Consider the following 22,779-nt stretch of genomic DNA (forward strand, 5'->3'; position numbering starts at 1 on the left):
ATAGATAGATAGATAGATAGATAGATAGATAGATAGATAGATAGATAGATAGATAAGGTTTGAAGATAGATAGATAAGGTTTGAAGAAAGATAGATAGATAGATAGATAGATAGATAGATAGATAGATAGATAGATAGATAGATAGATAGATAGATAGATTATTAAGGAATAAAGATAGATAGATAGATAGATAGATAGATAGATAGATAGATAGAAAAGGTTTGAAGATAGATAGATAGATTGATAGAAAAGGTTTGAAGATAGATAGATAGATAGATAAGGTTTGAAGATAGATAGATAGATAGATAGATAGATAGATAAGGTTTGAAGATAGATAGATAGATAGATAGATAGATAAGGTTCGAAGATAGATAGATAGATAGATAGATAGATAGATAGATAGATAGATAGATAAGGTTTGAAGATGGATAGATAAGGTTTGAAGAAAGAAAGAAAGAAAGATAGATAGATAGATAGATAGATAGATAGATAGATAGATAGAAAAGGTTTGAAGATAGATAGATAGATAGATAGAAAGATAGATGGATAGATAGATAGATAGATAGATAGATAGATAGATAGATAGATAGATAGATAGATAGATAGATTATTAAAGGGGTCATGACATGGTTTTTTCTTTTCTTTTAATATGTTCACTTAGGTGCAATTATAGTATTATTTAAGTTTTTTGGACAAAAAACGTTTAAAATTGAGTGATTTATGACCTTTTCCCACCCTGTTTCTCATGCTCTGATTCAAACAGTCTGTTTTGGGGGGTGTTTCCCCTTTAAGAGTTCAGTGTTAACACCCACTGTTATGATTGGATAACGTTAGTGCCTATGCATCAACTGTTAACGCCCCCTTGTCAAAACGTGCGGATTTTGCGGAGCTGTGTTTACCGTTACCATAGTAACGGGTGATGCGTGCGAGGCGATTGCAATGATGTTTGAGTCGGAATCAGAGGAAATGAACCATCAACACAACTAAGAATGCATCAGCCCGTCCACATAGAGTGTGAAACTATTTTGTCAGTTTGACAGCCTACATCTTTTAATAGCCTACGGGGCATGAACATGACTGTCATGAAGGCTAAACTAAGTAAAAACACGGTGATTATTCATAATGAATAAAACTCAATTAACGTTTTAAAAAAGTTTTACGTTTTAAATAGCCTACATTACTTACAGTTTGCGTCGTCGTTGTGTAGCCCAGAATAGTCCACACGGCCTTATCTTGTACAAAAGTTTTCTGGCAAAGCCAGCATCATACTGCGATTGTTCTCAACTGTCACTCATCTTTGAAATGTGGAGAACACACGCTTAAATTAAAACTGCCGTGACCGGGACATCCGCGAAAAATAAACTGCATCCATCTTCCCCTGACACCTGGATCTTTCAGCAGCGTATATTATTCAAACATGTTGTTTGTCCACAGCCAGGAACAGCACATCTGCGTGACATTGCAATCTTCTTGTAAACACACCCACTCGCTGCACGTCGAATGAACACATATGAAGCGCGTGACAGTTGCGATGATGAAATGAGGCCTAGTTATCTTGCGCTTGAAGTGTAGTTGTCTACGCTGGAGGCGGTCATATGCAAACAACTGCTACGTCACTTCGTACCGTGACGTCACTTCATACCATGGATCCAGAACGAGCTGTATTTAGAGCTTGATTAAATAAATGATTCGTTTATAATGGGGAGGACGTCTTAAGCTATGAAACTTGCAGGACGTTTTAATGGTACAAAGACCTCTTATATACCAAAAGATCAAGGCAAATTTGGTTTCTCATGTCATGACCCCTTTAAGGAATAAAGATAGATAGATAGATAGATAGATAGATAGATAGATAGATAGATAGATAGATAGATAGATAGATAGATAGATAGATAGATAGAAAAGGTTTGAAGATAGATAGATAGATAGATAGAAAAGGTTTGAAGATAGATAGATAGATAGATAGATAGATAGATAGATAGATAGATAGATAGATAGATAGATAGATAGATAGATAGATAGATCAAGTTTATTAGTACACAGAATAGTAGTTTAATTGAGTCTAGGGCTTCAGGGAGTTTAGATTTGAGTTTTTGGGTTATTCACTAATGGGCCACCGTAGTCAGGGCCGGCCCTGACCAATTTGCTGCCCTAGGCAAGATTTTACCTGGCGCCCCATGCATCACAGCCCATTTCACCCTGTCATTGTGTTCATGATTTAGCATATATATATATATATATATATATATATATATATATATATACACACACACACACACATTACAGCAGAACTGTTTCCAACACTCATAATAAATCATCATATTAGAAGGATTTCTAAAGGATCATGTGATAGACTGGATGTCACATGTGACACTGAAGAATGGAGTAATGATGCTGAAAATTCAGCTTTCCATCACAGAAATAAATGATAATTTAAAGTACAATAAATTGAAAACAAATTATTTTAAATTGTAATAATATATCACAATATTACATTTTTTTCTGTATTTTTGATCAAATAAATGCAGGCTTGATGAGCAGAAGAAACTTCTTTCAAAAACATTAAAAATAGTAATGTTTCCAAACTTTTGACCTGTACTGTATCCCCCCAAAACTGCACAACAGAGTAACTCTACTCTACAGAGTAAAACATTAATAAAAAAGTGATAATAAAAAATGCGTCTTAAAACTGACATGATTGTTACAAAATCACAGTCTGGGGACTCAGAACTCAGAACAACTGCTAACATTAAGTTTAAGGTAAAAATAACTGCCATGAAATTATAGTATCTTACTCCTATGCAATAAATTGTTCATTCACTACATCACTTTACCTCTGTCTTTATCCTCTTCTCTTCTTTTTGGCACTGTATCTATCGCAGACTATGCTCATTTATAATGTGTCATGTAAATTCGGCCTTCCGTCACAATCAGGAAACTTTCACCGTGTCTAGAACTGGCGCGAGCTGCCAGGCCCGTTTCTACGAGCTGTGTGTTTACAAAAGCAGTGCTGTCTACATTGGATGCGGCGTCGGGCACGCTACACAACAAATTACCAACAACTGATCGCGCGCGCGCTCTGTTTCTGACGCACTTCAAGCACTCGATGGGCGGGGGAAGATTGAAGAGCCGGACTTTTTTTTTTTTTTTTTTTTTTGCTTTATTTGGTAGTATTTCGAATTAATGGTTTTAAAATAGTAGCCTATTATAAAAAAAAAAAGTAAAAAAAAAAAAAAAAAAAAATTCACTCGTTAACTCATTCTGGCGCCCCTATGGATGAGTGGCGCCCTTAGCATTTGCCTATACCGCCTATGCCGCGGGCCGGCCCTGACCGTAGTCTTGGCTCAATTTGAGCAGTGCGCAATGAAAGTCTATGGGATTTTTATGATTTTTAACATTAATTTTTAAGAAAACTGAAAGTCAAATCAGTCTGAAAAGATATAGCATACCGAGTCAGAACAGTCTGAAGGTCTGACCCGAGTTTGGAGTTTGTAGAGTTAACCCTCTGAGGTCGGCAAACGCGCCCGCGCGTTTTGCTGGATTTTCTTCACATTGTAGAACTATAAACTTAAATAACTCCATCATTTATGGTCATACAGAAAAAAGAAATATAAAAAAAGTGATAAAAAATCTGTGATATTTCTACTTTTGTATGTGTCCACTTACAATCAAATCAAAACATTGTGCTTTTGTAAAATAAAGAAAATAAACAGGCTGTGCGTTCTGCCTCTCCGTCGCGGTGAACTTTTTTTTCTTGAGCACGTCTATAAACTGAAACAAAACTCAGCGAATACTTGTCACACATTTATGAGCCATATACCTTATAAACATTTAAGTGTGTACTTTTAAATGATCGGATTCAAACTGAAAACAAATATTCTCTGTTTAAGTAATTTGTATAAAACCAACAAGATGTCCAGCTTCTCAAACGCTTCCTAATTACTTTTAATTTGAACACGCCCACTCGCGCAAAAGACATTCACATGCAAATCTCCACATGGAACGCGAACGCGCTCATTACCTCAAAAACAAAACACCAAAACACTTCACAAGTCTCTGCTTTTCGTCGAGTTTGAAAGGCGCACCGAGAGTTTACATTGGATTTAGGCTACCTCAGAAGAAGAACGCGATTTGAAGACAAGAAAGATGTAAGGTAAGAAATTCTTACATATTAGTTTGTTATTGTTGCATAAATTTCACATTGCAGTTGAACTGTTGCTAGATATATGGTGAATATTGTAATATTTAGACCCGTGTTTACTGTTACTGTGTTTGTGGATATCTGCTCAAACGTAGATATGTATATGGTAACCATAATGTTTTATATTTGAGCGCGATCGCGTTTGAATGTATCATATTTGATACATTCGAAAAGCAAAACGCACCAAACAGCTTCATGTTTTTACTATTATCTCATTTCATATCATCATAACGAATGGAAACATTTGAAGTAACATGATAATCAATATATTTTTCTCTAGCTTAGTTGTTACTGAAATATTTTGGAAGATTTATAGGCTGCTATGCTTATTGTTATTATTATTTTATGCAGCACTGCGCATAGCCTATGCCTACAAGGCACAACAAACCTGGTGTTCATTATATTATTGTTGGAAACATTTGTGTGTGTGTGTGTGTATTCTGTGAATTTTAAAAAGCAATTTTAACCAGAAAAATCTAAAATGTATTCCCCAAATCGTGCAGGCCTTTCTCTTGATATCAGTATGTTCAGTTTTTTTGTTGTTTTTTTCAGGGCCCAGATGCCACTGAGTCCTGCTGACTTCAACATTCACACGAGTCTCTGTACATGAACATGGTAAAGTGAAAATCAAACACCTTGGAAATGAAAGGTATGTACAATGTTTTTAGGAATGGCACAAAGGTCTCTGTCTTTGGATCATTGGTTATCTTTGGATTATGTTGTGTTGTAAATAAATCAAACAATCTAAAAGCCATTCTTTTTTAAATCTCATTCTTTGTGCAAGGTTGCTCAGAATGATAGGGGCCTGATAGCTCCTAATAGGGCAGTTAGAGGAGGGTCTTTGTCTTTCTCAGGTGTGAAAAGCTTACATATTAATGAGCTCCCGCATAAAGCTTTGTGGCACAAAACACGTCGTAAAATTTTTAAATCAATATATTGTCTTATCTGAATGAGCAGTCAGGGTGATTTTCACATCGTTTTAGAGCAAATATTCTAGGCTACGTGATACAATTTTCAAAAGTCTTGTGAAGAAATAATCAGTATGGGTTTCATGACCTTATTTCAGTGAGAATTTTTTTTTGTATTTTCACAAACCACGCATAAATGTCATTATCTCAAAACTACAAACTTTTACATACATGCTGCTGATATATTATTGTAGCAGAGTTTGTGCTGAATACAGTGTAATCAGACTTTAGCCATGAAAATGTCACAAGTAACAGAAATAAGCACAAATGTCAGAGCATGTCAGAACACCTCCAGGGCCCAGAAAACACCTCAGACCCCAGAGGGTTAAAGCTCTAGGAGGAGTTAGAATTGTAAATTAAGTCTCAGAAGAATAATAATAAGTTTAAATAGGATTTCAGTAAGTTGGCTTTCTCAAGCCAACTTAATTATGTCTTTGTCTGATTTCCTCAGACGGTTTGTAATTAAATGACAAAAGTTGTGTCTTCGCGATATTTAGTTTGTAACCCGCAAAGAAATTAAATTCATCAAGGATTTCCATCAGTACAGGAAGGGAAGCCTCAGGATCTGTTAAATGGATCAATACGTCATCCGCAAATAAACTAATTAAATGTTCTTTATGTCCTATTGTGATGCCTTGTATTTGTTCATGTTGACGGATTGCCTGGGCCAGGGGTTCAATATAAACAGCAAATAATGTGGGGCTGAGGCAACAACCCTGTCTAGTTCCTCTTTGTAAATTAAACGATGGAGATAATGACCCATTCATTTTTATTTTGGCTGTTGGTTGTTGGTAAAGAGATCTAATTATATTTACAAAATGTTTATTGAAGCCGAATCTGTCCAAAGTTTGATAAAGAAATTCCCAGTTGACCCGATCAAAGGCCTTTTCGGCATCAAGGCTTAGTAATACTGCCGTCTTATTTTCCCTTTCTATTTTATCTATCAAATGTAGAGTCCTCCTAATATTATCATGTGTTTAGCGGCTTTTTATAAATCCAGTCTGGTCCTCGTCTATTAATTCAGGAAGGATAGTCTCTGGTCTTTTTGCTATAATTGTTGTATACATCTTATAATCCACATTAAGAATTGAAATAGGCCTATAATTGCAACTAAATTCCCTGTCCTTACCCTCCTTTGGAAGTACTGAGATAATTGCCTCATTCCATGAAGGTGGAAGTTTACATTCTTTTTTAATCCAGTTAAATGTTTTCAACAGGAGTGGGGCTAGTTGTTCTTTAAAGGTTTTATACCACTCTGCAGGAAAGCCGTCACTACCTGGTGTTTTAGATGTTTTTAAACTCCCAATCACTTTATTTATTTCTTCTAGTGTGAAATCTGCTGTAATGAAATCGTTTTGTATTTTGCCTATACTTGGTAAATCCAGTTCATTAAGAGAATTTCTTGTCGCTTCCATTTTAGAATCAGAGGTGTCCGTATACAGTTGTTTATAGTAATTTAGAAAAATGGCCTCTATTTTCTGTGGATGATGAATCAAACTATTTGTTTGTGGGTCTCTAATCCATTGAATGATACTATCAACTTGCTGTTTACATAGGCGTCGGGCAAGTAATTTGGCTGCTTTAGGGCCGGATTCGTAGTATGTCTGCTTATAGAATCGAGCCTTCTTCTCGACATCTTGTTCTAACAGGTCGTTAATCTGTTTCCTTACTTGCTACATACGCGTTAGTAGTTCTGGGTCCCTGTTAATTTTGTGTTGTTGCTCCACATTTGATAAATCTGATGTCAGGTTATTATACTCCTTAATTCTCTTTTTTTTTTTTTTGTGCTGATAGTGCAATCAAATTCCCACGCATCACAGCCTTCAATGAATCCCACAATATAGACGGGTCTACCTCACCATTATCGTTTATCATCATATATTCTTTGATATTCAATTCAATCTGATCTGCAACTGCTTTGTTATTTAACAAACCCACATTCAACCTCCAACCTGTCCTTCTCTTCCTTCTATTTGAACTGTCAGGTACAGAGCACTGTGGTCAGAGACATCAATTACTCCAATGCTACAATCTCTCACCCTATAATAGTCACTTTTTGGCATAAAAAAATAATCAATTCTAGAGTAAGAACGGTGAGGAGCTGAGTAGTGAGTGTAGTTTTTGAGAGACGGATTAATATGTCTCCAGACATCGCAGTATCCTATATCATCCCAGGCTGTGTTAATCAATTTTGATATTTTGCTTTTATTTCTTATGTTGTTGGTTGTGTCTAAATGTTGGTTTAATACCACATTAAAATCTCCACCACATATACAGATACCCTCTGCCTCCAGTACAATTACATCCATTAATGTTTTGAAGAACAGTTTACTAGTATCGGGTGGTGCATAGACATTTACTAATGTTACTATATCTTCATAAATTTTACCCTTAACGATGAAATAACTTCCCTTCCTTTTCTTTTATTTCCTTATATGATTCAAATTTAAATTTATTAGCGACAAGAATAGCGATCCCCCTTCTATGCGTATGCTCATATGAGTTATAGAAAGTATTTTTAAAGCCAAATCTTTTCAATTTCTCATGCTCTTGTTGAGAAAGATGAGTTTCTTGCATAAAAATGATATCCGCTTTCTCTTTTTTAAATTTGGTCATTACCTTTGACCTTTTAATTGGATTACCCAGACCATTCACGTTTAAGGACATTAGTTTAACCTCAGTAGACTGTGCCACCATCAAAACGAGTCATTCTTACACCACTATGTTTCCACAGGCTAACCTTAAATAAAAAAATAAACTGTAACACGGTAACAAGCCAGGAACTGCTTAGAACAAGCATTATAACAGAAAAATATACGGACTTCCAAAGTCTGAAGAGCATTCTCCAGTTTTCAGCTGAGTTGGGGGAAAACCTCTCTCCGGGAAAGGGCCCCCACCCCAGTAAGTCCGCTACAGATCGTATCGCAATTCACTTACGTGTGTCCGATGGCACAGCTGACCTCATCATCCCTCCAGCCGGCGCCATATACACTGAACATCTTTATGTAAAGGGTCGCTATAACATAGGTTTTTAAACACTGCTGTGTCCATGTTCAAATTCCCGTAGGCGTTCTTTAGCTCTTCTGGCAGTGTCCCTACTCCCTACCAGTTTCTCATCTATCATGATTTTCTTTCGCCAGGCTTTTTGGATAACCATCTCCTTGGTGCTGTACTGCTGGAAATTTACTATAATGGACCTCGGACGCGAGTTTGGGCCCGGTCTGGGCGCCAGGGCTCTGTGTGCACGTTGTATTTGCAAGTCCACATCGCCAAGCTCAAATTCGGAGCGAAGCAGTTTTTTCGACAAATTCCATCACCGAGCCTTGTTCAGCGTTCTCTGGCACACCGTGGATCCTGATATTGTTTCGTCGAGCCCTCGACTCAATATCGTTCAGTCTGTCCTCTAGTTTCTGCTGATCCTTTATAGCCTGTTGAAGGGCAGCGTTGGCCTCCGCACTCCATGTTTCAGTGTCGTCGATCCGCGTCTCCATCTCGTTGATTTTCTTACTGTGTTCTTGCATGGCTAGCATGTTTGTTGATAGTTGTTGGTTAACTTCTTGTTTGAACTCAAGGAACTCTTCTCTCATATCATGTTTAATTTCGTCTTTGAATGTTTTTAAATCTTCTTTAAGTTCCGACTTGAGTTCGCTGATCTGCTTGCTTATAGTTTCAAGCCCCGTGTACACATTCCCCGATGTTGTTTCGTCTCCATGTTGTCGGATCTCTTCTCCCCGCATGTCGTCCACTTCGTCTTGCTCTGCACGGTGCGGATAGTTATTCGTTGTACTTTGCGTCCCTTTACCTCTGCCTTTCTTCCCCCCCGTCATATCAATGAAGAAAAATCACTTTTTTGAATCAAAAATAATTACACGGGGGTAAATATAACGCCAACTTGCGAGAGCTAAGTGCTCAACCTGCCATTTTGGTCTGCAGCCAAACCGGAAGTCAAACATTCATATACTTTTAACCACAAATTCTCATCTTGCACTAGCTCTCTGATGCGCGCAGATCGAGTCTAGTCTCGAGTAATAAAACACTGACGCATAGCCTGAGTATTAAATTCAGATGTTTTTCTTACAATTGTGAGTTTACATCTAGGAATTCCAAAACAAGCTTCGGTAAGATTTGCATATGGGCGAACACAATATAGCGGTGTAGTTTTGCTGCCTTTTGTTTGGAGCAGCCTTTACGTAAAAGTGTTTGTCTTTCTTAAACAAGGTTTGGTGGTTGAGTTCCCACTTGTAATTATTATTCCTAATGAGATACAAGGGATAGTTCACCCCAAGCTCTTTTATAAAGTACTCTTTCCAGACCTGCCAACATGTACGCATTTTTCGTACTCGGCACGCATTTTGACCCATAAGTACGCTTGTACGATTCGCTGCTCTCTAGGTACGCATTTTGTTGCTTCTCGCATTTCGCCGATTTCGGTTTCTATGCAATCTATGATGCAGATTCTGCCACTGAGCCACAGCGTGTAAGTGGAGTGAAAAGCTTTCGGCCAATCAGAGCCCTGCATGTTAACCCGCCGCCCACCTCCCCCTCCTATCCACATGCTTTGCACTCAATTCAATTCAGTGCCTCAAGCAAGCCAGACTGGCCGGATAAGATACCTAGGCTTTCATGCCATGGCTGAACCGCCACAAAAAAAAGGTTAGAAAAACACAAAGATTTTTAGACCGCTATCGTGAGAGATGGCCTTGCCTCCAGATGTCCAGGCTACCTCATCATGCGTTCTGCATCGTCTGCAAGACGGACATCGACATCAGTCACCAAGGAGCAACAGGTAACGAACACAGTCTCACACACAAATACTCCCCATCCCCAGAAACATAATTATATTAAAAATAAAAGGAAAATGAGAAGAAAAAAAACGTTCATAGTGTCAATAGGCTAACGTTAGCTTATCAAACTGGCCATCCTTCCCATTAGTTGGGGAAATTAGTTGGCAGTTAGAAAAGTGGTTGAATGGCTAGAAATCTAGAAGGTTTTAGACAGGCCAGGTGCTGATTAACGCAAGATAAAGGTAACAATTAGGCTATTTTTAGCCTAATTGAATTTATGAACATTAAAAATGACCTTGACATCATAACAGGCAGTCCAGCTGTGACGAGCTCAATTCAGTTCACGCGTTCATGTAGGCTAACATGTAAGGGTGGCTCTGCCAATAACGCACCTAAAAGCTGTCACAAAGAACCGGCAAAAGTAGCCTAATGATTATGAATAATGTCAAATATAGGAAGGAGACATTTTAATTGTTTATTAATAAACAAGTGTTTCCTGTATCAGTGTCGTGTCGGCTGCAAAGATGAAGTCGACGATGCTGTCTCGCGATCTTCGCAGTAGTGAACGCGCCAGAGAGAAATGCACATTTCATACGGATTACACAAGCAGAGAGCAGTCTGTTTTCTTTCGTTTTGAATTGTTCTGTTTAAAAGTAGACAGGTCTGTGAGTCAAGCACAGGCGCTGAGTTTCGGTTAATTTATGAGGCGAGCTCTAGTTCACGCCGGCGCCTCCGTGTCGTGATTATCTCTTGGCTTCTATATTTACTTCTTATTTATTAAATCCAGGCAATTGCTTGATGAAGCATTGATTAAAATTAAGATACAATTTATACAAAACGAAATTCACTTTAAAGAAAGGCTTTGTGCTTTCTGTTTGAGGTCTTTGTGAAAGTTTAAAGCAGTTAGTGCCACTTTCAGAGCGCTCATGTCCGTAACGGAGAACTGTCACGCCCCTAACATTTTTTCCTCATAAATGCGAACACGAAAAATAAAATAAAATGAATATTTTATGTTATGTGGAGAACCAACCCTTCTTCCTCCAGTGGGTAGTATTACTTTTGGTTTGCGCAGTGTAATTCAGAAGGCTAAGTGTAACCTGGTCTGACTCTCATCTTTAACACATTACTGCTTAGGCCTATTTATTAGCTTACAGCCATTCATCCACTCCATTCCTCTACACAGTAATAATAATTTATTGTAATCTAGAAGGTACTAGTGATGAGCCAAACAATGTATTTTAATGTAAATTACATGTATTCTTTGAATTAATTTTGCATGTTGATGTGTGTGTGTGTGTGTGTGTGTAACGTAATTCATAATATTTTGTAACAACATGCAGGAATATAATCTCCCCCCTCTCCACCTACATTTTCAGATTGCAGACGCCATGTGGAAGGAACAAAACACAAGAAACTGGAAAGTGCCATTGCCTCAGTCCCTAAGATCACCACAAAGTTTTTTGGAGATCAAGATCTACGGACCATCAGGGCAGAAACACTTTTCTCAAACTTTATTGCTGAGCACAATGTGCCAGTGTATATAGCTGACCATGCTGGACCATTATTTAAGAAGATGTTTCCAGATAGTCAAATTGCCCAGCAGTACGGCTGTGCCCGAACCAAGACAGCAGCTATATTGAACACACTTTCCTCAAATGATGAACAGGTCATCAGTGACCTTATGAGCCGTTCCCCATTCAGCATTGCAACCGATGGTTGCACAGACATGGATGATGTCAAGCTTTTTCTTTTGGTTGTCCGTGTCTATGATCCCAGTGTTGGAAAAATAGTTGTAGTACTCCTGAAAATTGTTGAGTGTAGAGAGTCTACTGCCGAAGGGATATACAATCTCATTGACCAGGAACTAAACAAAAGGAAAATACCATGGGGCAATTGTGTAAGCTTTTCTGCTGACAACGCCTCTGTCATGCAGGGGATAAGAAAAGGTGTCGCAGCATTCATTAAGTCACAGAATCCCCACATTTACATGGTCGGCTGTGCATGCCACCCTAATGCTTTTAGCTGTGGAAAAGGCTTCAAGGAGTCTATGTATTGACATTGAAGACATGCTCATCTTTGTCTACTACTACCTTGACAAGAGTAGCAAGAGGAAAGCTTTGCTGTGTGACCTACAAATGCTGTGCAACACTGATGTGAGGAAGATTTTGAAATTATCCTCGACCAGATGGCTGGCTCTTGGCAAATGTGTCAATCGACTCCTCCAGCAGTGGGAACCTCTGACTCTGTTTTTTGCTGAAGAGGCAGCAGGGAAGAAGGCAGCTAAACCTCTCACATCCTCAGCTCATCCCTCTCTGAAGAGCCCAGCTGCCCCTAAGCACCTAACTCGGGTAGCTTGCTGTCTCAAAGACTTTGTCCTCCAGCTTTTTGAAGACCAAAGTCCACCAGAGAAAGTCCAAGACCAGACCAAGCTCCACACAGCAACAGGCAGGGCCTACACCAAAACGACAGCAGACAGGACCTACAACCAAACAGCTGCCGGCAGGACCAAGCACTACACAGCAGTCAGCTTAACCACCTAAGGGGTTTGACTTAAACCAATTTGTTTTTAAACAAAAAGAAATGGGCAAAAAACAGAGGGATCTGTCCAAAAAGAAAACAGAAAAGGAAAAGAAGATAGAAAAAACAGAGGTCACAAAACCACAGAGGTTGTATGCTTTCTTGACTGACCCACAGTCCAAGCTGTATGCTCTTTTTTTAAAGAGAGCTATACCTTTATTTGAAACCGCAAATCAGAACCTGCAGAAAGAAGAGTCATGTGTGCCCATATTGCTGCAGATATTGGAGCTACAGTTGCAAAAAATGCTTTTGACGGACGGCAAACAGCTAAATTCTCCTCACTGACATACTTCATAGACAGGTTCCCCTGCTTCTTGGGAAATGGTGTTACAGTGGATGAAGTGGAGGAGGAGTTTCGGCTCTTTCAGTCCTCCACCTTGAATGATGGTTTTCTTACCAAACGGGCTGATGAAGCTTGGAGAGAATTAGGTGTGATGGAATCAGGAGGGAAGAAACTTTTTGCAAACCTCTCCACAGTTATGCTTGGGGTGTGTGTGATTTTTCACAGCAATGCAGACTGTGAAAGGATTTTCAGCTTAGTCACTAAAAACAAAACACAATGTCGTGCTAGCCTGAGCACAGAGATGCTTAGTTCTCTGAAGTACTCATACAATTTCTTGAAGGTTAGCAGTTATGTCTTTCTCGTTTTGTTCCAAACCAGAATCACGTACTTTCTACTTACCAAAACCCAAAAGGAGATTTTATTTGCTTGGTGTTTGCAATTACGACTGGAACTGAAGCTTTCAAGCTTCAAAAAGTGTGTGGATGATGTAGAATTAGAATTTTGGGTGAACTATTCTTTTACTTCATGCTTCATTCCTGGTAATTGCAGTGGTAATTCCTTTCAGCTGTTTAAGGATGTAAATGGGTTTAACGATGAGAGTAGGAGAGGGATCGGTTGCTTTCCTCATTAATGTGATGTCACGCTCATCATCTGCTAATCCCACACAGAAATGTTTCTCCAACGACTTGCATCATAACCATTGAGTCTTTATGGTCCTCATGCAGTTGCTCTTTTGATTGACCTTTCCCTCTTCATTCACTTTAAGCCATTTTTGTACATATCCATGAACTTATTCATGCCATTTCTGCTCTGGTTTGATTAATTGCAGGGTTCCCACGGGTCCTTGAAATCCTTGAAAGTTTGTGAATAAAAAAAAAAAAAAAAAAATGCAAGTCCTTGGAAAGTTTTTGAAAGTAAACACACACAGATACAGGCCCTTGAAAGTGCTTCCATATGATTCCCTCCGATCCGCTAATGTGTTATTCCGCCAACACTTCGTGGCCTATGCGCACTAGCTTGCACATTTACGTTAGTTACGCGCGTTTACGTGTTACGTTAAGTGTTTGCCGCGTGAGGTACTTTGTGTTGTACGTTGCCATGATGTTCACGAGTGCAAAACTGTAACAATTTATCTTACAGGGTAACACGATGTAACCTTTCTCTTACTTGAAATGTGTCCCACATTAAGTCCTTGAGTTTGAGGGTATTGGACCTGGAAAGTCCTTGAAAGCTCCTTGAATTTGAAGTTAACCGAGGCGTCGGAACCCTGTAATTGAACATGAATGTTTCTACTTTATAACGTGTTATGGAAACGACTGATTGTGCTTGTTTTTTTGTGTGTGTCCTCAGGATATTCAGGCATTCCTGACATGTGTAATGAGAGACAGGCTAGCTAGAGCCCTATTCCAGCTTGCTATATGCTGTGGCTCCTTGGACGCACCTCAGGACCTGCTAGATAAAGAGAAACCTCAGATAAAAGCAGAGGCAAAGGAAGCTACGGAAGAGAGAGCAACAGAGATGCTCCCCACTGAAGGTGTCCACTTCATCACCTCATTAAGTTGGCTTGAGAAAGCCAACTTACTGAAATCCTATTTAAACTTATTATTAAGTTGGCTTGAGAAAGCCAACTTACTGATATTGTACTTAAACTTATTAAGTTGGCTTGAGAGAGCCAACATATTGAAATCCTATTTAAACTTATTATTATTAAGTTGGCTTGAGAAAGCCAACTTACTGAAATCCTATTTAAACTTATTATTAAGTTGGCTTGAGAAAGCCAACTTACTGATATTGTACTTAAACTTCTTCTTCTTCTTCTTCTGACCCTTAAAATTTATAACTTTAACCTGTTAAGCTGCAACCCCACTTTTGAAAAATCCCCAGAAATGACATACCCAAACTGAAACAGATACAGTTCATGAACCCTTTGCACTAAAAACACAAGTATGATCTCATTTGAAAGCTGACACCTGGCAGTTTATTGTAAATGTAGAATTAATTATTGGCATAATGAAAAAAAAATGTTATAATTAGTTTCAAAGTTTTGTAAAGTTATTAGAAATTTATTTTTATGAAATATCCTCATGAAAATAAAATTGAAGTTGGCACTGTAGCAATCTAGAAATGCACTACAGCTAAAGCCATATGTCTAAACATTTTATATTTAAAATCTGAAGATGGTACGTCTAAAACTCTGTATTTAGTTAAATGTTTTTCAAAATCATGTCATGTGACTTTATTTTGATTAGACGCTAAAATGCTACTGATGTTTAGTCATCATCTAAGCATCCATTCAGTCTTTTGTCTCTAATGTTTTGTGGTGCAAACTGAGACCATTCAGTCTCAGTCTCCCCCTCTACACATTCACACCTCTCCAGCCTGGTTATGGCTCTAAATATGCATTTCTTTTGTCTGCATTATAGTTACTAACGACTGGCTATTCACAGGCTATTCATAGGTTTCAAACCCTAATTTCTTTAATCAAAGTTCTCCATTTTTTTCTCAAATGCCCTTCTTGAATAAAGAAACATTTCAGTAAGCAATCCTATTTAGAAAAAATCATAAAAGAATAACAGTTGGGTGGCAGGTGCACCCAGGGCTAGCTAGCATGTTAGCTTAGCACACCATCAATACACGACAATATATGAGATTAAAACCATGTTTGTGCTCCAAACTTACTTTATAACTCAAGTAGAGTGTTTTAAATAATCTTCTGTGATCTAATTTGGCTTCAGATAAAAAAATCAGACAGAAAATATATTATTTGATAGTATTCTGCATGATGATAAAGTCTATATAGATTAGCATTACATTATAAATATAATCTATTATTATGAAAATACCTGGCATGGCTTAAAGAACACAGGCAAATCAGATATCATTGCAATCATGTTTATTGTCTTCAAAACGTCTTTATCTGCATGTTACAGCGCGATCTCTGTTAGCTGTGTGTGTGTTCGAGGCTTCCTGGAATGTCACATGATTGGCTCTTCTTCATGTTCCATATATGGACTATTACTGTGCATATAGCGCCCTCAGGCTGCTGGTATGAATTGAAAACACAGTAAATCAGAGTACCAAACGCTCATAAAGATTACATCGACGCATTTGGGTATAAATTCAATAAATATTATTCCTGTCTATAGAAATATGATGTAAATCTATGAGAATCTATCAATATTTCTTCAAATCTGCATATTTTTGAGCTAAAGCCCTGAGGGACGTTGTTTTGTGTATCGCTGTCATGACGACAGCACGGGAGTTTTTTTATGAATGGGAGAGGCTGACGCGCATAATTCATATTAAAGGTATCACTCATTTTTTCATTTCATAACTCCTGACACAAATTAAGACTGTCACTATGAGTTTCTCAGAATACAATAGTGGTCAAATACTGAAACTTGAGTCTTATATCTTTTTAATGATGTATAGTTTGTCAAGGTATAACATTAAATCTGATAGTAATTTTGAATTAAATAAATAAAAAACGCTTCAGTGCGCACTGGCAACGGTTAACAGGTTAATGCAGCCTAGAGCTTTAACTCTACATACTCCAAACTCGGCTCAGACACTCAGACTGTTCTGACTCGGTATGCTATATCTTTTCTAACTGATCGGACTTACGGTTTTCCTAAAAATGACGATCAAAACTCGGAAAAAAACATTTGAATTAAAATTGCGGAATGTTCAGGTTTTTTAAACTGCCAAACTGCCAAAAATTCCAATTTAAATCCCTTGAAACCCTAAACTAAATCAAACTGCCAAAAATTCAAATCTAAACTCCTTGAAACCCTAGACTAAATCAAACTGCCATTCTATATCATATAATTTAAACTAATAAACTCATCTATCTATCTACTTCAAACTATTTTAAACTTCAAACTACTTTAAACTTCAAACTAAATTAAACTTTAAACTAATTAAAACTTTTTAAACGTCAAACTTATATAAACTTTAAACTTCAAACTACTGAATTTACTTCATTTTAACTTATAAACTCTAAACGCATGTAAACTCTGAGTGTGTAAGTGTTATCGAGTTAGTGTGTGTGTGAGTGTATGTGAGTTAATGTATGTGTGTGTGTGTGTGTGTGTGTAACCGCCTAGAACACCATAGCAACCACTGAGAACACCCTAGCAACCGCCTAGCAACCACCCAGAAAACCTTAACAACCACCCAAAATACCTTAGAACACCCTAGCAACACCATAGCAACCACTCAGAACACCCTAGCAACCACCCAAAATAACTCAGAACACCGTAGCAACTGCCTAACAACCACCCAGAACACCCTAGCAACCACCCAAAATGCCTTAGAACACCCTAGCAACACCATAGCAACCACTCAGAACACCGTAGCAACTGCCTAACAACCACCCAGAACACCCTAGCAACCACCCAAAATGCCTTAGAACACCCTAGCAACACCATAGAAACCACCCAGAACACCCTAGCAACCACCCAAAATACCTTAGAACACCATAGCAACCACTCAGAACACCCTAGCAACCACCCAAAATACCTTAGAAAACCCTAGTAACACCATAGCAACCACTCAGAACACCCTAGCAACCACCCAATATACCTTAGGACACCCTAGCAACACCATAGCAACCACTCAGAACACCCTAGCAACTGCCTAACAACCACCCAGAACACCCTAGCAACCACCCAAAATACCTTAGAACACCCTAGCAACACCATAGCAACCACTCAGAACACCCTAGCAACTGCCTAACAACCACCCAGAACACCCTAGCAACCACCCAAAATGCCTTAGAACACCCTAGCAACACCATAGCAACCACTCAGAACACCGTAGCAACTGCCTAACAACCACCCAGAACACCCTAGCAACCACCCAAAATAACTTAGAACAGGGGTTCCCACACTTTTCCATGCCAAGGCCCCCCAAATACCACTAGGTTCTGGCCAAGGCCCCCCTTTTGCAGGATGTGTTATTGAACCCATCGACAATACTACGGCACGTGTAGAAATAAATAAATAAAACATCTAGGTGTACATCAGATTATGTGATGGTGTTTGATATCAGAAAGATTATAGAGATGCACCGATTACAATTTTCAAGGCAGATTCCGATTTTCATTGAGTTTGACCTGCCGATACAGATTTTAGCTGATTCTGATTTCATTTTTTCTAACCACTTTACAGCACACACAAATATTTTATATATATATATATATATATATATATATATATATATATATAATAAAACACCACTTTTACCCAAACTGATTAATAAAAACAAGTTTAAATGGATACATTTTCTATAAATATTTTTGTCTTAAGACAAAAATCCTTCTCCAGTTCTTGTTCAAACACACTATACATGCAAATTATGTGCATTTTAGGTAGTACTTTTTGTGTGAAATCATATTTATTTTGTCCATCAAAAGTGTGCCTTCACTTTAATTGAGCGTGAGCAGCGCAGCAAAAATAGACTCGGCGCCGAAACCCTCCGCTTCACTACTGTTCATGCGACGCTCCTGCTTGACGCTCACGCGCTGCTCCTGCTCGCGGTGTGAATACACTCACTGAACATGCACGCCGAAAAAAATTCGCGCTGCTCACGCGACGCTCGCGGTCTGAAACGGCCGTAATTCACAAAGGTTTCCTACATGTGCGTTCTGTGTGCATGTGTGATGCTGATGTTGCGCGATGTTATTCATGCGGCGCCCGACTAGTGCATTTGAATCGGCATATGTCAGACTGAAAATCACGTGAAAATCGGCCAATTCTTGTCACTAGCCGATTAATCAGTTAATCTCTAAAAGATTAACATTAAAAGTATGATGTTCAGAAAGGCTATGCAACAAATTATTATAATGTTATTTCATAACAATACTCATATTAGCAAATATTTAATATTTTATATAAATATAAATTTTTTAAAACTTTTTTTTCCGCTTTTTTTTCCAACTTGCTGCGGCCCCCACTTTGAAAACCCCTGACTTAGAACACCCTAGCAACACCATAGCAACCACTCAGAACACCTTAGGAACCACCCAAAATACCTTAGGACACCCTAGCAACACCATAGCAACCACTCAGAACACCGTAGCAACTGCCTAACAACCACCCAGAACACCCTAGCAACCACCCAAAATACCATAGAACACCCTAGCAACACCATAGCAACGACTCAGAACACCCTAGGAACCACCCAAAATACCTTAGGACACCCTAGCAACACCATAGCAACCACTCAGAACACCGTAGCAACTGCCTAACAACCACCCAGAACACCCTAGCAACCACCCAAAATACCATAGAACACCCTAGCAACACCATAGCAACCACTCAGAACACCCTAGCAACCACCAAAAATACCTTAGGAACCACCCAGAACACCCTAGCAACCTTTGCGGTCCAAACTTTCTCAAGCCAACTTAAAGTTTGTCTCGACGAACTTTCGCATCTAGTTAAGTTGGCTTGAGAGAGCCAACATATTGAAATCCTATTTAAACTTATTAAGTTGGCTTGAGAGAGCCAACATATTGAAATCCTATTTAAACTTATTAAGTTGGCTTGAGAAAGCCAACTTACTGAAATCCTATTTAAACTTCTTCTTCTTCTTCTTCTTCTTCTGACCCAAAAATTTTCAACTCTAACTCCTCCTAGACCGTTCAAGCTACAAACTCCAAACTCGGGTCAGACCTTCATACTGTTCTGACTTGGTGTGCTATATCTTTTCAGACTGGTTTGAGTTATGGTTTTCTTAAAAATTAATATTAAAAATCATAAAAATCCCATAGACTTTCATTGACCAAAAGTCCATGTCTGTTTGAACTATGTTTAACCCTCTGGGGTCTGAGGTGTTTTTGGGGTCCTTGAGATGTTCTGACATGCCCTGACATTTGTGCTTTTTTCAGTTGCTTATAAACATAGTAATGGCAAAAAAAAATTACACACTATTTAGCACAAACAGGGCTACCATAATATGTGAGCAACAAGAATGTACATGTCTGCATTTTTGAGAGAATAATGTTTATGCGTGGTTATTGAAAAAACTAAAAACTAAAGTTTCTGAAATAAGACCACAAAACACACACTAAATATGTGCCAATAAGACTTTTGTCTAATGGATGTCATCGCCTAGTGTTTTTTCTTCAAAATTATGTGAAAATCACCCTGCCTAATCCTTCACATAACACAATACATTGATTTGAATTTTGCAAAGCACTTTCTGTTTGGAAAGGCAATATTCGAGTGGGCGTCGACGATCATACATATGTAGTGGTTACAATCTTCCTCTGAGGAAAAGCCAAGGTGAGTTATTCCTCGCTGTCCAGGATCATCTGAAGGGCGTCTTTAAACGTCATCCTCTCTAAACGCGATGAACTATCAGTGAATCTGATCTGATGAAACTTCGTGTTTTCAAGGCATTGATCGGGGGGCGGGTGCGAAGCATAGATCACCTAAACTATTTACCATGTCAATAGCGCCGGGGGCGGGGCAGCCTCAGTTCATTATAGAGATAATTAGGCAGAAGGAAAAAACGGTACCTCTCCTTGCTTTCAAACGGATTACATGAGTTGAAAACATTTGTTTTTTTTATTAATTACTTCATTTAAAAGAAGAGATTTCAAGCTTCATAAAGACATATATCACGTGCCTGTGTGAGAAGTATTCGCTGAGTTATGATTCATTTTCGGACGCGTTTCAGAATGGACTACACGGACAGAGAGAAGGCAGAACTCGCTCCGTGATTATTTTTCTTAATTTGGCGAAAAGCACAACACTTTGTTTTTATTGTGAGTATACAGAAAAATAATACACATTTAACAGAATCGATTGATGTATGAAACTCCTATGGAAAATCAAAGTCAACAGAGTATTTATGAGTTTCTTTTACACTGATAAAAAAAAAGCGAGCTGGTATCGCCGGCGATACCGCCGACCTCAGGGGGTTAATGTAAACTGCTAGAAGTCATTGATACTCAATTAAGCTTTAAGCTGTTCTTTCTAACTAATAACTAATCTATCTATCTATCTATCTATCTATCTATCTATCTATCTTCAAACCTTATCTATCTATCTATCTATCTATCTATCTATCTATCTATCTATCTATCTATCTTCAAACCTTATCTATCTATCTATCTATCTATCTATCTTCAAACCTTATCTATCTATCTATCTATCTATCTATCTATCTATCTATCTATCTATATATACATCTTCAAACATTATCTATCTATCTATCTATCTATCTATCTATCTATCTATCTATCTATCTTCCTTAATAATCTATCTATCTATCTATCTATCTATCTATCTATCTATCTATCTATCTATCTATCTTCAAAACCTTTATATCTATCTATCTATCTATCTATCTATCTATATATCTATCTATTTTCAAACCTTATCTATCTATCTATCTATCTATCTATCTATCTATCTTCAAACCTTATCTATCTATCTATCTATCTATCTATCTATCTATCTATCTATCTATCTATCTATCTATCTATCTTCAAACCTTATCTATCTATCTATCTATCTATCTATCTATCTATCTATCTATCTATCTATCTTCAAACCTTATCTATCTATCTATCCATCTATCTATCTATCTATCTATCTATCTTCAAACCTTATCTATCTATCTATCTATCTATCTATCTATCTATCTATCTATCTATCTATCTATCTATCTATCTATCTATCTATATATCTTCCAACATTATCTATCTATCTATCTATCTATCTATCTATCTATCTATCTATCTATCTATCTATCTATCTATCTATCTATCTTCAAACATTATCTATCTATCTATCTATCTATCTATCTATCTATCTATCTATCTATCTATCTATCTATCTATCTATCTATCTATCTATCTATCTATCTTCCTTAATAATCTATCTATCTATCTATCTATCTATCTATCTATCTATCTTCAAAACCTTTATATCTATCTATCTATCTATCTATCTATCTATATATCTATCTATTTTCAAACCTTATCTATCTATCTATCTATCTATCTATCTATCTATCTATCTATCTATCTATCTATCTTCAAACCTTATCTATCTATCTATCTATCTATCTATCTATCTATCTTCAAACCTTATCTATCTATCTATCTATCTATCTATCTATCTATCTATCTATCTATCTATCTATCTATCTTCAAACCTTATCTATCTATCTATCCATCTATCTATCTATCTATCTATCTTCAAACCTTATCTATCTATCTATCTATCTATCTATCTATCTATCTATCTATCTATCTATCTATCTATCTATCTATCTATCTATCTATCTATCTATCTATCTATCAGGGACGTGCGGTCAGGGTAGGCAGGGTAGGCAGTGCCTCACCAAAGGAAATGCTGACATTACATTTATTAATTCCAAGAACTTTATTAATTCACCACATTATTAATTGCATTTATTTTATTCCAAATATAAATTTTTGTAACAAAAATTCTCAGGAATACACATATAATATACTCATTTTGCCATTGTTTGCTCCTAAAACCATTGTTTCATGCAGGAAATGCAAGGCCATGGCCATTGAGGCAGAGGTTAGCAGTGCCTCTTTGGTCCATAGAAGATTTTTTTAGATTAGATTAGATTCAACTTTATTGTCATTACACAAGTACAGGTACAAGGCAACGAAATGCAGTTTAGGTCTAACCAGAAGTGCAATAGCAGCAAGTGCAGGATATACAGTGGTTCATAAGTGCAGAACATGGATATGTACTGAATAAATATAGAGTTGAATACTATTATAAACAAAAATTTACAGATAGATTGTCCTATGAATATAATATACAGATAACTATTACTGTGAACAGAATTTACAGCTAGATATGTACTGAATATAATAATATACAGATGGCTATTACTATAAACAGAATGTTTACAGATAGATATGTACTGAATATAATATACAGATGGCTGTTACTATAAACATAATTTTA

At 37.4% G+C, this 22,779-nt stretch overlaps 1 protein-coding gene across 1 annotated transcript in view; it reads left to right on the forward strand.

Annotated features, from left to right (window-relative positions):
• LOC311284941 (uncharacterized protein) overlaps nt 1-22,779 on the forward strand; it is a 227,028-nt gene that overhangs the window by 83,699 nt on the left and 120,550 nt on the right. Inside the window, exon 13 of the mRNA XM_084400254.1 lies at nt 14,165-14,348. Coding sequence (XP_084256380.1) covers nt 14,165-14,348 — 184 coding nt within the window. The remainder of the gene's footprint in view (nt 1-14,164; nt 14,349-22,779) is intronic.

This window comes from Rutilus rutilus, assembly GCF_951802725.1.
Source record: "Rutilus rutilus genome assembly, chromosome: 25".
Taxonomy (NCBI): domain Eukaryota; kingdom Metazoa; phylum Chordata; class Actinopteri; order Cypriniformes; family Leuciscidae; genus Rutilus; species Rutilus rutilus.